We start from the raw sequence: 16,111 nt of genomic DNA, 5'->3' as shown, positions 1-16,111 counted from the left end.
CACAGTGTCACTTCCATCCGTCTCAAATTCTGTGGAAGTGACGTTTAAAACATTTTTGCAAAGACTAATTTCATGTAGCATAATTTCATATTTCAGAATTTCATATGGCACGTTATATATTGGATAATAATAATGATATGTATAATTTACCCAAGTGCGATCGATTGAATTCAGCTAATGCTCACTATTTCATAACAAAGGTAAGTCCCATTTAAATTTTGGATGTTGCCATGTGTACTTCCAACACAAATAGCAATATTATTGTTGCTGGAGCATTTTTATCGTATAACAGAGACCATATATTGACACTAAGCTCTTGTCAAAATATGTATAATTTGGCAATTAAAATTATTCATATTTTTAGGCAGTCGCCTTTATAGTCAATTTAAACAAATTGACGGCAAGCCCAAAGGCAGGTCTGTGCACTTCAGGAGGTTAAATGTGAATTTAATCATATAAAAACTCAATTTGACTAAATTGCAGCTTGATTGGAATTGATACGCAAGAAATATATTTTCAGCACAAGCGATATTTACAATAAAGTCAACATGAAACAGTTCATTGCGATCTTTTTATTCATTATTGTTATATATATCCAAGTGAAACAACTTCTCGAATGAGAATAAATGTTGGCTGATCTCACATGAGTGACAAATTGTTTTGAATAAAGAAAAAAAAATGGAGAAAAAAAAATGACGTGCATAAATAATTTATAATAAACATTTAAACATTCCCATAAAATAAGAATTGTCAATTACAATTTGATGGAGATTTATATGTTTAAATTACTAACCTTTGTTAAAAAAAAATATAATAATAATAATAATGATAATAATAATAATAATAACTTTATTAATAATTTCCACAAAATACATATTGAAATTTTCTTTAAACTTAATAAATATAATTCATATCTAAATGATCATATAAACATAAAAGCCCTGAAAGTTGAAGAAACGGCCTTAAACAAACACCGAGTCAGCTGGACCACACGTTTTGTGGGGTCTATGGCAGGCAGTGATGTTGAAAAACCAGCACGTCCGAAGGTTAATGGGCAGGGGCAGCAGCTGTAGCTCAGTTACACCTCCTCTGCCCTGATCCTCAGCAGGTGGGGGTGACCCTGCCCTGGTCCTGTTACTGTTATCCTGGACCTGACAGGACACATACATCACAGCACCAGGCCCCTAATGCGAAACACATTCCACCAGGGCCTGATCAAAGAGCGTCTGCTCCGACAACAAAGTGCCCCCTAATTCCATGTTTGGACCACATAATTGAAGAGTAATTATGGCTGACAAAACACTTCTTTTTTTTTGCCCCTCCCTCTCTCATTTTCTGAGAGAAAAGCCAGAACTGGCCTGTCATAAAGAGTAACATGGGACCATGTGCTGGATTTGCAGGATGGAAATAGAGGTCAGGCTTTATTGGAAAAGAGCAAATGCACACACACGCACACACACACACACAGGGGTGCACAACTATGCACCGCTTTACCCGGTGGCCTGGAATAACACAGCCAAACCACATGAGGAGCAGTAACACGATCCTATGACCCTCTCAAACAGACAGGGCTACTGTTTCTCTGACGAGCCGGAGCTGTAACTTCTTCACTAACAGCTCTTAACTGCTCACCATTAAGCCCATGACACGCAAATTCCTTCCCAAAGCAAAGCAGGCTTTGGCTCGAGAAGAATTAGACTCATAAATGTGGTGTTGACAGACAAGACTCCGCTTGGCTTAGGCACGAAAAAGAACCAGGATTCAGTTTTAGTGTTTTTGCTGCTCTGTCAGTTCACCATGTTAAGCTACTAGCACCTTAGCCCAGAGACTAAAGGCCACTTCCTGTTGGGCAGATCAATATGATAACAAGAGCCCTGGGGTTAGTCGAGAGATGTGAGCATTTCATCTAACTGTGGTTTTACTCAGTAAGAGCTTAGGGGCTGACTCTGTCCCGCCTGGCCAAATCTTTGATTCACTTTGGGATTATTACTGTGATGTTTACATCTTTCGTTATCGTGTTAAGAAACAGAACTTTAAAGCCAAACAAAGTAGCCCAAAGGGAAAGGAACATTGTTGAATACTCTAATCACAAGCAGGTGTTGCATGCGGGTGAAAGTTTGCCTTTGTAGCTTTTGGATTGGGTTCCAGTGCGAGCGTGCGGTGCTAGCTTGAGATAATGCCTACGGCCAATTTCTAGACAGGAAACACACAGGAACAGGGCTTTGATTGTGTTTGTTTCCCTCGTCCTGCTCTGTAGTTTTAATGGGCTGAGCAAAGAGACTGATGTTGGCAAGAGCTTTGCTCTACCGCTCTCATCTCTCCATCTCTTAATTAGGCTTATCTGCTCAGCGCTGGTGCCAGGCGGAAGCTCGCTCTTTTTTGAAGTGCAATAGGCCGGGCCTTTCAGCTGCTGTTTTGAGGTCAGGTGATGGCACAAAGCCAAGCTGGATGGCACAACCCCTCTTCTAATTGTAGAGATTCTAATCTGAGGAGTCAGACTCATATGGAGTTCTAGAATGCAAAGCCATTTTTTTTAAATACTCCGCCTGTTTAGAATGTCTAGAACATAGAATGTGCTAGAATGTATGCTGTGTATCAGAATCTGACTAAGAACTAAAAATAAACTAAAGACTAAAAATGTAATTAATTTTTATATAATTGAAAAAAAAATTAAATCTGAAGGAATGCATGGTGAATTGTTTCTATAATGGTTATTAACCAATAATAGTATATTAGTTTCAGTTTTAGTGTAATTGTTAGAATGGCCAAGGATCAGCAATCTCTATGTAAAACTGGCTGGACTGACCAAACTGTAAGTTGCAGAGACTTGAAACTTGGAGGGATGCTAGCACTCACAATGTCTATCTACATTGTCACCGAGGCTCGCCAATCAATCAGCCTGATGGGGGCACTACAGCAATCAATAGTAAGAAATTGCTCTTAACTCCTAAATCATCAGACACAGCCTCAAGTTTCTCATGTCATTTTTGCCCAATCGGAACCAAAACCAAATGCAGAAAGATTCTCTGGAGAGTGAATATCAATAATTATATTATATTATATAGGTAAAAAAAAAAAAAGGCCACCATTAGCCAATGAAGAGTATACAGTGATATACAATTACACAGTTTTCTTTTTTTAAAAACCCTCAAGTCTTTAATAATAATAATAATAATAAAATAAATTATTTTTTAACACTGTTAAATATAATTAATTATTAGCAATCTCAAAATTGCTAAATTTAATTTAAAGTCATTTGTAGCATTCAAAATTATAGATTTTTTTTAGTTACATTTATTTAGACAAAGTAGTATTTGTTATTGATTATTAATATTAATATTGACCATTTATTGTTTTTTTGCATAACATGAGGACAATTATTAGTTTATTGTTATCGGACAGAATTTTAATATGGTACTTCCCTGGAAATGATTTTAAATTCAGCCACTGCGTTAAAAATAAAAAAAATTATGGGAATGGGGTGGGGGGTGGGGGGGGCAAGACTAAGAAATGCAAATTTATGTTTTTGGCTGCCACTTATTAGTAAAAAATTAGTTCTCCCTCTTAACTGCACATCAGGCAGACACCTTTTCTGTTTTTATTTTCAGAGAGGGGTGTATGTGTGAGATCACTTCTAAGGGGTGCGATTGCAATCTGCACTGCCGGTGAAAATCCTGGTGAAAATCCACACTTCTGGGGTGTGTGTGCACGTCAGGTGGCTCTGCTTCACACCCGCTGCCTAGTGCTCCCCTCCGCCACTTAGCATGCTAATTAATCCCAGTGACAGCCATTGGTGTCACTCACCCCTCGCTCCCATTGCGACGCTGCCACAGCAACACTCCCACAGGTCCCATCCTGCTTTAGATGACCTGCTTTTTTATTCAGAAGCCCAACTGTACACTAGGATTACATTCCCAATCTTGGTCTCGTCTCTTGACACAGGAGTTTATGGAAGTGTGGGTAAGGAAGTGAGGGAATATATCATTATCCCCCCAAAAAAATGAAATAAACAAGTGTTCACAAAAATGCGTGTGTGAGAGAGAAATAGTGTGTTTATTAAGCCTCCTGGGAAGGGAGGGAGGTGGAGACTGTAAATAATTAGCACTGGAGTGCTGGAGTTCGCCCGTTTGATCTCTCCGATGGAAAAGCAAATGTAATTTAGCGCGCCGCGAGTAATTTAACAGTTAGCATGAGTTCCTTTTAATTTCATTTTGCTCAGCATCACTCTCTCAAATTAAATATTTTTGTTGTTTACAAAGCAGATCTTTGGCAGCTCGGCAGGGCCGCCAAGTAGAGAGCGAGACGTTTCCGTTGGTGTTTATTCGTCTAGGCTTGTTTGCGTGTTGAGAAATGTTTGTGTTGATTGTTTGAGAACAATTGGATCAAGCATGTCTAGAAAAATGTATTCATAACTAATGATAATGGCACTAGAACTAAAGCTGTTCGGCACATACAAATATTAGCGTTTCGCTCTATCCAGCACATCTGTACTGTGTTGTATTGGCAGTACAAATTTGTTTATTTGTACATATTTAAATAGAGTTTTAAATATCAAATTTAAAATATTGCATTGAGGAATATGTCTTTAATGCACACACACACACACATACACACAAATGCACAAGCTTCATATGGTTTATCTCAGCTGGTCAGGGAATTGTCAATTAATTGCTGGAGGAGCCTGTGGCTAGCAGGGCCTCTGTTCAGCACCACATCCTCTGGAACAAGAGTCTTCTATAAGTGAGAGTTCACTGCTGGCGCTGTTTGAGTCTGTCTGTCTTATCACCTCTGTATGTGTGTGTGTGTGTGTGTGGGTGGGAGTGTCTCTTCTAGCTGAGGGGCTTATTGGTCTGGCTTGTTAGTTAATGCATTTGTTCAGCAGTTACTGTACTGTTGTTTTTCCAGCAGTTAAACTGCATGTAATCAGATCGCAACTTACAACCAATTCAGTCAGTTCTTTTATATAATGTATAATATAGTAAAGTAAATATAGAAATGTGTATTAATCTATAGAGATAGATTAGATAGATCTATCCAAGCATAGTATTTTATTGTTTAACATGATAATCTTTGTTTTATTTTTCACTTATGAAAATCATCGGTTACAGGTAGGTGTGTGTCTCAAACAACTGTGAACAGATGAATGGAGCTCTGTTAATGACAGGTGGTGAGTGTGCAGCAGCATTTCAGATTGATGGTGGTGAAACAGAGACAGAGGATGATGGAAGTGTGCAGCGGAATGAATATTAATGGCGGGCGTCTGGGCCAGAGCTAATGATGAGGAAAATTCCCTAATAAAAACTTGATGTGATGGGCACCGACCCGCGGGGTCACCAGAGAGACCTAGAGTTAATAGTGTGCCGTCAGGTGTGGGGAGCAGAGTGATTAGAGCCACACATCCGTTCCTGCTGGAGAAAGAGAGAGAAAGTGGGGTAGAGATAAAAATAGAGATTGAAAATTTGAGAGCGTGATGAAGAAAATATGAAGGAAAGCAAAAATAGCGCACATCCACGTCTGATTTCTATACAGGCACGAATGAAACTAGTCTGTCATTGTGAGATTTTTGACACGTGTGCTTCTGCGTTGTCCAGTTGTCCTTTGTAGATCTTAATTTTGTGGGGATATTCAGTTATATCAGAACTGCATACATTCATCCGCACATTTTCCGCCTCGCTGCTTTTTTCCAGAGGGTACGTAGAGAAGCATAACAAAGATGGCAGCTGGCATCAGAGCAAATGTCATCTGCGCATGGAGTAATTAAAATGCAAACAAAGTGGACTGTTCTCCAGGGAGGAGCCATAATGGTCCAAACAATGCAATCTGATGTATTTAATTGTCTGAAAATCTTTCTATTAATCTTTGATTAAGCCGGCAACTGTTTGCTGCCTAACCTTCTTCAGCACTGAATGCCTGTGGGAGTGAACTACACACTGACTCCTGATTGTTTGTTTGTTTGTTTATTTAATGAGGGAAGAAGAGTGTCTTGCATCTTGAAATAAACCTTAGTCAGAGGACGCCATAGTTGACTTGACATGAATGAAAATGAGGCAGTGAAGGACGGAAGTGCAGTTCAGTGTTGAATGAACATTAAATAAATGCCTTTCTGATATAACTTTCCATTGGACAAAAAAGTAAAGAATGTAATTTAAAGAATGTAAAAGTAACCTTGAATGTTTATACAGTAGTCATGACCGAGGACAGTTTATGTTCAAAATAGATTTCATAAAGAATTTACATAGAAAAACCATGTTTCAACTCCCTTTGCATGTACTTTTCATCCATTACAGTCTTTTCTGTGAAAATGAAATACATAAACTGTTAAATATGTAAAGTGTCTGTGAAGACATGCATCAAAGATTTCCTTTTCAAATAAATGCTGTTTTTTTTTACTTTCTATGCTAAACGCTGGAAAAAGAAATACAAAAATATTTAGAAGCCAAATTGTTTTCAGCATTGGTAATTATAGCAAGTCATCACCATATTAGAGTGATTTCTGTAGGATCATGTGACACTGAAGGCTGGAGAAATGACTGCTGAAAATTCTGCTTTGTCATCACAGGAATACATTATATTAAAATTTATATAAAAAATAAAATAGATATTTTAAATAGTAGAAATATTTTCAGATATTTTGATCAAATAAATTCCTGAACTATATAATAATTATTACATAAAATATTAAACATTTTAGTGTCAATGTCATATGGCCACATTTTCATAAATTTAGCATTTTCTTAAATTGTAGCAATGATTTCACATATGATTTCATCTTCCCACTCTTTTTTTTTTTTCTTTCACAAACACGTGCACTGCGTTTACCCTTCCCTCCCACTCTCACTTGTGGCTGGCAGGCTGGGTGACAATGCCACCCTTGGTTGATCAGCTAAGCGCGTTGCCCCTGTGGCACCATCTGTCTGTGCCAAGCTCCACCTCAGGGCATCTCACATCTGTCAGCCCGAGCAGCTTAGCTGACAAGTTATTTTAAAGGTAGACGTACCCTCAAGATACGCAGACACATTTACATACATGCATACAGGCACAACACACACACACAAATATCTTGTACCTGCTAACCCTTTCCTGTTGCTGGCACGGTATCACACAGAGAGTGTGTGTGGCGGATATACGTTAAGAATGGCTCTCGATACTTGAGATTCAGCTTCTTATCTTCTCTTTTTCTTATACACCAGCATTTCTCATCACACTTTGCATGACTCTGAATCATTGGGTATGGTGCTATTTAAAAAATATTGAAATAGCAATACTGTGGTCTTCAAAGGCAGCATCCTAATTGTCATGAAGCCTCATAAGTGATTATTTTGAGCAGTTTGCAAAGGCGGCAAATCTGCATAACAGTAATAACAACTCTGAATTGATTGTAATAGATTTTGATGTAAACATGTTGTGACGCTACTGGCACACTACAGAAGAAAGAAAATGTATTAGTGCTGTCAGACGATTAATTGCCATTAATTACATCCAAAATACACATACAGTATACATTTAAAAAAATATTGACTATTATGTATTTATTTATATTTATAAAAAGGTTTATTATATATACGTATCTTTAATGTATAAATTAAACTTGTACATGCTTGTGTGTGTATTTATATATACATATTACAAATATACACAGTACACACACATATTTTATGTAAACAAAAACTTTATTTTGCATGCAATTAATCACCATTAATTGTTTGACAGCACTCATTAAATGTTTATAAATATTATTAATATTAATTAAATTCAAGTTTAATTTACAAATTGACAAATTTTATAATAAAATAAAAGTATTTTATATCAACATAATTTTATTTTTATTAACTATTTTTAAGCATTTTGGATTTTTGTTTATTTATTTTATTTTTACACTGCAGGTCATAATGGGATGGCCTTCTCCATCCTTTTAGAGCACACTTTGTGTTATGAGCCACCTATGATGCTTTAAAGTGTTGTTTTTTGTTGGCAGCTCACTGGGCTTTGGAACAGAGCTTCAGTATTTGTGCTCTCCGCAGTCTGTCAGCTCTTATTCAGCGCTCACGTTCTGGAGAAAGTGTCATATCGGGGAGGAAATTGCCTGCAGATGTTGGTGAGGTGCTTGAGAGAGAGGATGGGATGGTACGATCAGCATGGAGGTTATTAGGCCAGGCAGCAGATGACTGCTTTCCTGACAGGGGAGAGAGAGAGACAGGGAGCTGTCCTGGGACAGGCTACACTCTATTGGTGAAAGAGCCATTTTTCCAGTATCCAGGGCCTCCTGGCTGTCACGCTTCTCTCCTCATTTGCTCCTCTGCTCCTTCATTCTGCCGTACTTTAGGATGACAGCTGGACGTCACGCAGATGCTGGATGAATTAGTCCCTGAATGTCATCAGGTCTAGATCCCAGCACTGTTAATGGCCTAACCCAGTCAAAGGTGTCGAGATACATTTCCTTCTCCTCGTTGCTTTGGCTGACAGCAGCGCTGCTGTGTTTTTTCTGCTAAGTGAGGTTAGATTTCACTTGGGTTTAATGTTAAAGGGTTGTGGAGAACGCAGGGACAGGGTCATGGGCCAGATGATTAACAGTCATGTCATTTATATCACACACCCAAGTCTGCCATTTGTGTCAGGTTTAGCTTCAGACAATTGAGCTTAAAATTACATAAGCACAGAATACATAAATAGAGTAGAGCAGCATTGGCTTTTCTGATCTTGTGTCAGCTCGATTCATGTTTTAATGGTTGTCGTCTGGCTTGTGTTTTTGTGTGGATCTTTGATTTATCTTTGACATCTGCTTGCAGTGAGTTTGATCAGGGTTTAGACTTAAACTTTCTCAAACAATGGACCAAAAAATACATTTTGTGTTTACCCGAGATGAAAAATGTAAGCAATCATAAGCTATGATATTTTTGGGGAAATGTATTTATTTATTTAATTTTTGCAGAGCAATCTCATCCAAAATAAGTTTAGTTTATTTTATTTAGTTTATTTTCACAATTTTAGTGATTTTTTCTCAGTTTATTCTATTTTATTGAGTTCAATATTCAAAATTCAATTCAATTAATCAAATATATATATATATATATATATATATATATATATATATATATATATATATATTTATATATATATATTTATATATATAATTTTTTTTTTCCCCAACTATGGAAAAATCATGCATTTTCTTAAAGCTTGATGTGACCCTATGTTTATTGGTACACAATGCAATTTTACAAGATTTTTTAAAAGTGCTTTGAGAAACACTGAGTAAAAATAAATGATGTCACATGCAAACTATAGCATTCAGTTAAACTTCTATTTCCTGACATTCATGTACATAGGCTTTAAGCTTATAATTTGACATAAAAAATTTGTTTTGTATATTAAATACCATTTTGCATTAGGAATGACACTGCAGAGAAAAATCCTTTCCTTCTTATTGTTTTAACCTCAAAAGTGTTATATAATAAAAAAGTTTATGAAGAATCCCAGTATCTGCTCACTATCTTCATTCATTGGTTTATTCATCTTGTGAGCCATACATCATTACCTGTTACAATGTCACCTTGGCACTCATGAGTCTTCAATATCCGCCTCAGTGTGGCATAGACTTGGAGAAGCGGTGGTTTTCATCTCACAGCACAAAGCTTCCGGTGAAATCTTTTGCCTCTCTGCGGCCCAATACTCAAAGCTTCACGCTCAGCAGACAGCACAAGGCACGCCGCCATTTTCTCCTCAGAGCATCTGACTCTTAGCTCAGCGCTGGCTGGGCCTGTTTTCACTTCCTCTTTCTCTGTTTGTCTTTCCTCTTCTATCCATCTCAACACACGCACACACACTCCTCCTTTCCGCAGAGCAGAGAGTGGGAGCTCCAGGCCTTGATTTGCCAACACATTTCCAATGATTAAAACGTAATTAGCGCTAGCGAGCGCCTCCTCCCTGGCTAATTTCGCTGCACGCTGTGACAGGCAGGCGGCCGGCGGCAGTGCGGCCCCAGTGGCAGATGGAGAAGCAGGCAGCAGGAGGGGAAAAACCATTTTGCCGCGCCATGGTTTGCATCAGAAAACCATCAGGACGCGCAGCTTTTTCTGTGGGAGGTGGGAGGAGAGGGAGAGAGAAAATGAGGGGGGACGAGGGAGGTGGGGCACGTAGCTCTCCATGGCAGCGCATCAAATTGGCACTGTCAGAGCTGACCCTGGCAATGGTTGCCATTCTTCAAGCTGTCCCCCACCGCCACCCACCATAGCCCGCAGGCAGAGCGAGAGAGAGAGAGAGCAACAGCAGAGAGTGAAAATAGCATTGGGAAGAGGAGGAGGAAGAGGGATGAAGGGAAAGAGAGAGAGAGAGAGCATACCAACCTATCGTCAACCTTCCGGACCCCCGCTGCCTCTGTAATCAAGCTCAGATCAGTCTCAATTAATTTCAGCGTTCGTTGACAGTGCCAATTACAACACAATGGCAAATAGACCATGAAATGGAACGTCGAACACTTTGCGTCCTAACTTGACATTTGACTGCGGTTTTACATCAGTGACTGCTAAATAAGAACAGATCTCTTTATGCGCTGTTTTCGAACATATTTTTGAAGCATATTTTCGGAGTGTTTGCTGTGTTTGGCTCGTGGCTGTGCTGGATTTAAACCACACATTTTTCATTGTCTTGGCCCTTCACCAGAGTGTGTCATGCAGGTTTGATGTGGGCTCCGAGGTTTTTCGTTTTTGAGAAGTCTGGTTCAGCTCGGAGCCTCGGACGATGGCAAAAAAACGCAGCTCAGAAAATGATTGCTTTTGTTTCTTTATTGCCTGCCGTTGTTAGCCGCACTTACGAGGCCTGTGGGATTTGACTTCAAATGAGAAATGAAATGTATTTTGCTTGAAGATATTTTCATGTAAACGCTCTCTTTGGAAGTTTGTCGTTGTAGATGTGTTGTTTAAAAACCAGCCAATCAAAGACTTCCATTCCAGTCCAGACTTTCAAGAACCCATGAAATTGTTTAAAGAGTGCTGTGTTGACATTTCTTGTTGTAACAAGATGTTGGCGACATATCAAAAGACTTTTCCCATTTCATATAGCCAGTGGACAAACCACAAAACATTGAAGGCATTGCCTTTTTGCCATTTCCTTATTAAACAAATTGATAATTAGTTTGAGCAAAGGTGCATAATGAACCATGATTCCTTAGTTTTCATGCTTCACGATTTTTCTAAAATATGAATAATTGTTGAGGTTTTTCGGGATGCTGCACTGCTGCAGTACAGACTGCATCAACCCTACTAGTCTCAATCGGAGGCCTAATCAGCTCCTTACTCTTCCTCCTCCGCTGTATCTGAGGAGTGTGTGTCTAACTAAAGCAGATGGCTCTCCTGTTCCACTGAGGCCATTGGCTGTTTTAATAAGCTTAACATGCTATATTGATCTGCAGCCAAGATCAATTGGCGAAGTGTTTGGCTTTGAAATTAACACCACACCAGAAAAAAAAAGCAAGAAAAAGCTGAGATGGATTCCCAAGTTAATCCGTCCAATATGACTGTAAAACCAAATATGTTGGACTGACCATCATTATGCCAATCTCTTCATATTTACTTCTTATTTATCAGCATCCTTTTTACTGTTGTTTTCTTCAAACTTCATCAGTCCAGATGGATGTGTGCTTAAAAATATTTTTGTAGTTATCTTGTTTTATTTTTGTCTTTTTTCCACTTTTAATAAATGAAATAGAACATTAAATGGTGGAGAGACAGCCAGGGATGGAAAAAATGTCACTGGACTCGAACCTGCATCTTCCACATAAGCATGTTAAGCATATGCACTAAGCATTATGCCACGACTCAAACATTCTAATATACTTTGGATCACAACATGTACCTTTTTCTTTTACAACATTACCTTTTTTGGTTTATTTGTAAAAAATGTAGCTTCTCCTGTTAAGGGCAAACAAGCTGCCTGCCCTTTCCTGTCAAATCTCATCTCACCTTATCCGTTACTTTTCCTTTTGCCACTATAAAGGTATTTCCGTCTGGACCCACCCCTCCTTTCTCAATTTCTTCTCTCAGCAACAGTACAGAAATTTGCATACCTCTATTCTTGGAAAGTAGGAGCAAGAGAGAGAGAAAGAATAATGACAGCAATTTCTTCCCTTTCTCCACTTGCTGGCTTGCGGAGAGTGTCGTTTAGCGGCACCTGTGTTAGCGACAGGCATTGGGATGAGAAGCGAAAGAGAGCAGTTGATTAAATCATCAAGTCGCAGCGCAGAAAGTCAATTCTGCTCACCGTCTACAATGATATCCTTTTATCCTGACGTAATGAGCTATGGCACTTTTGCATTGGGTAATGCGATGAGTTCTATTAGCGTGTTCCATTTGCTTCACAAGCAAGGGCGAGTCATTTCGTTCCTCTCATATCTCCGCAATCAAAGCGCTAGGCTGGGCGCAGGGAGCACTGACACGCCAATGGAGATGCCGACGGTGTTTTTATGGATCACAACACACTGAAAAAATACATTTTGCTCATTATTTTAACTCTTCGTGAACCTTGGCTAGGTGAATGAGGGGGAGCCCCAGTCCTTTAGGAAAGCTCCATGCAGTCATGCATGCTAAATCGACTATTATGGCCCAGAATGGGAACAGTTATATTCAGGAAGCTTCAATAATATGATACCGATTTTGTTTCGTAGCATTTTTACTGTAATGCTAACAGTATTAGCATGCTGGCACACACACCAGAGCAGTAGGTTATTAACATCTGGTATGTGTGTGTTTATTGGTTATGTATAATACATGAGCCCCGTATGTCTCGAATCCCGTTGGACTGGGGCTGTAAATTGGATGCTGCTCACCAGGCCCTGTATCAGGTCAGACGGGAGCGACTTGTGCCAGAATATACCCCCCCTTGCTGTTTCCCATCTTCTCACTTTCTGTCCCTAGCACTCAGTCCTTGCAGGAATACGGATCCCAGAGCTGTCAATCATTCAGGGCTGTCACAGTGTTAAGCTCCGCTTGGTGTAATTGGCCTTGAAGACCTTAGGCCCCGCCCCCTAGCAGGCCTTCATTAGGGAGTCCAAGCTCAAACCCTGAATGCATCTCCCCCAGCCAAGTCATCTGTGTGCTACTTGCTAATTAGTAGATAAAGAATTAAGTGGACCTTGAAATTGAAATTGGTCAGAAAGGCTTAAATTCATCATTTTAATATCATGCTATGGTTATTAATTTATTTGCCAATTATCAGTTGGTTTATTTTGCATGGAGACACCAATGCCTTCTGTTGTTTTGTCTTGCATTTGTTTTGGGGGGGGGTTTCTATTCCTTCAGTGTAATGTCTGTAATATTAAATGTGGTTCTTTTCAGTGAATCAAAAACATACAGTGCGATCAGTGTAGCCAACTTCTGAAAACAAATGACTCTATGAACTGACTTTTTTTTTTTTTTTTGTGAATCCAAAGCATGCGGTTCTACCAGAGTAGCTTGATTCTGAAACTGAATGACTCTTATGAACTGTTTCTTTTTACTGAATCCAATTTATACTGTAGAGCACCTAAAGTGTAGTCTATTTCATGAACGAATCACTCATATGATTCTTTTTAGTGAATCAAAAACATACAGAGCATCCAGTGTAGCCTAACTCATGAACAAATGACTCTTATGAGCCAGTTCTTTTAAGTGAATCAGAAACACAGTGTGTTCCAGCATAGCCCATTTTAAAAATTAATGACTGTTATGAACTGATTCTTTTCATTGACTAAAAATCATTCATGAAAAAATGACTCCAATTAGTTTTTTTAGTGATCTAAACATGACCTATGTAGTTGAAATAGCAAAATAAATGTCAGTTCTGAGCTTGTTCTTATAATGAATAGTTCAAAATATGCTTTGAATGAATCTTAAACTGCCCTGTCTAGTTTACAATTTATAATGCTTACATGAATCAGAATCGAATCTAAATCATGTAAAATGGAATCTAACTGAATCAGGAAATCGGTATCTATACCGAATCCTAACAAAAATGGAATTCATTTAGTGTTAGCTATTTTTGACCAAAGTAATTGATACACTGGATTTCAGGGTTGATTGCATGAGTAAAATGCACAGCTTTTTCTGTAAACAGTCAAACTCTGTGCACAGAAGTAGATTAAGCAGTGGACTGACAGCTGTATCTAGCTGCAGTGCGTCTGTGGCCTATGAGATGTGAAGATAGTTGAACTCATACTCTAGTTGCTGTCGGGGAGAAAAAACCCTGCTGGTTGTAATAGGCAGATGTAATGAGGCCTGGCCACTGAGTGAGATAAGAACAGCCTTTTCCTGCTTAGACTTTTATTACTCTGCTGATGAGCTGTGCAGTGCGAGACGGCCCAAATCAGATTTCCACTTCATAATAGCTTTATATTTAACAGCAAAAAAAAAAAAAAAGCTCCATCACATCTAGCAGATTCTACACTGTTCTAATGTGTCCTTTTTTTCTTTGTCTTGCAGTGTGAGAGCGAGAGTGACCAAGAAGACAAGGTAAGACTGGACCTCATTATTTTGGTTACAAGACAACTTTGCATGTAGGAATTCTCAATGTTGAAATGTGTCATAATGCTGTCTCTTATCCTAGCATAATATGCAGAGACAACTACAAAACCCCCGTTTTAACAGCGGTTATATCACTGGAGGTCACGCACTCACTGTGCAGCTTGTTTCTGGAAATCGTTGCTGTTTTTAGCTGGCAGATCAGCTCTCCCATTGTCTGCATCATATCAACACTAGCTTGCATAAATCATTCGTTGCATTGCCTCTGGTTGCTTTTATGGAAATATATTTTTACCTTCCTCTTTGGTTATACTTGCAGTACAAAAATAAAATACATAAAAGTATATGTACATTAATAATTAAATGTTATAAAAAATATTATTATTAAGGTATTATTATTATTATTATTATTATTATTATTATTATTAATGTATTTATTATATACTTATTTATTAATTAATTTAAATCTCCAACTGACTGATAGAATTTAATACAATGTAAAATAAATTATTAATCATTTTAATTATTTTACAAAAATAATTTTTTTAATTTATTATTATTATTATTTTTTGTTATTATTATTATTATTGTTAGTGTAATTATATATAATTTATTTTAAAAATTAAATTGGATTCTGCTTTTCACAAATTCCAAGAACTGTTAGGAAATGCAAAGCTAGTTATAATTGTAGCAGTTGTAGTATTAGGGTTATTAATACCACGTTACATCATATAGCGCTTCTAAAATGATCTTTATTCTTTTTTAATCAAACTTGAATCAATGAGAATCCAATATTAGACTCTACTTAAAAGTGTGTTTCTATTTAATTAGAATTACCATCTTGTTAATGACTGCGAGAAGGCCTTAATTAACTCCGCATTAATTATGAACGACTAAATGGTGTGCGAAATTTGAAAAGAGCCATTACGAGCTTCACAAGTTACATTTTACACATATTACCATGTAGCAATTCCAACAGATTTATTTAAGGCACAACCCACAGGACATAGGGTATGATAATTTATGTTAGGTGGAGCTGAATTATTATATCAGTCATATTTATAGTGTAATTATAACAAAATGAGGCTATTATTTAAAGGTATGAATTTAATTTAACACTAGGCTCTAGGCTAACTTTGATGCGAGCTATGAAAAGATTGACAAAACACATCGCACCACTTACATACTGTCTGCCGAACATCAGCATGATTACACGGAAATATTGTTTTGTTCACTCTTTTTGAATGTTCCTCATTTGTTGTTTTAAAGCCGTGGTTGTTTGATGACGACGAGTCGAATTAGCCCTTTCAGTCAAAGCCCTTTTGTTGTGGCATGGCAGAGATGTGCGGCGTAAGACATTAATCGCTGCGTTCCTGCTTCTCATTATTCCTCTAATGATTTCCACAATGTCATGTCATTCTCTCTGCCTTTGATTAATTATGTCAAAACAATGGAAGGGTTTAGTAGGTAAACAAAGAAACAAGAGCTCTCTTTTTCAGACGCACACACATTTGCAAACACTTCAGAGGGACCTCTTTCTGTCAATAGCTCTTAAAATGGGTTTTCAGAACCGTGAGCATGTTGAGCTGCGTTAGCAGTAAGCGACAGATCAGTGATATTTT

General features: G+C 38.0%; 1 protein-coding gene across 3 annotated transcripts in view; it reads left to right on the top strand.

Moving 5' to 3' along the window:
* LOC127966381 (autism susceptibility gene 2 protein homolog) overlaps positions 1-16,111 on the top strand; it is a 322,819-nt gene that overhangs the window by 194,285 nt on the left and 112,423 nt on the right. For all 3 annotated transcript variants that reach the window (XM_052567307.1, XM_052567309.1, XM_052567308.1), the window contains exon 5: positions 14,451-14,480. In XM_052567307.1, the coding sequence (XP_052423267.1) occupies positions 14,451-14,480 (30 nt within the window). The remainder of the gene's footprint in view (positions 1-14,450; positions 14,481-16,111) is intronic.

Source organism: Carassius gibelio, chromosome B10 (assembly GCF_023724105.1).
Source record: "Carassius gibelio isolate Cgi1373 ecotype wild population from Czech Republic chromosome B10, carGib1.2-hapl.c, whole genome shotgun sequence".
Taxonomy (NCBI): Eukaryota; Metazoa; Chordata; class Actinopteri; order Cypriniformes; family Cyprinidae; genus Carassius; species Carassius gibelio.
This window is presented reverse-complemented; position numbering and strand designations above follow the sequence as displayed.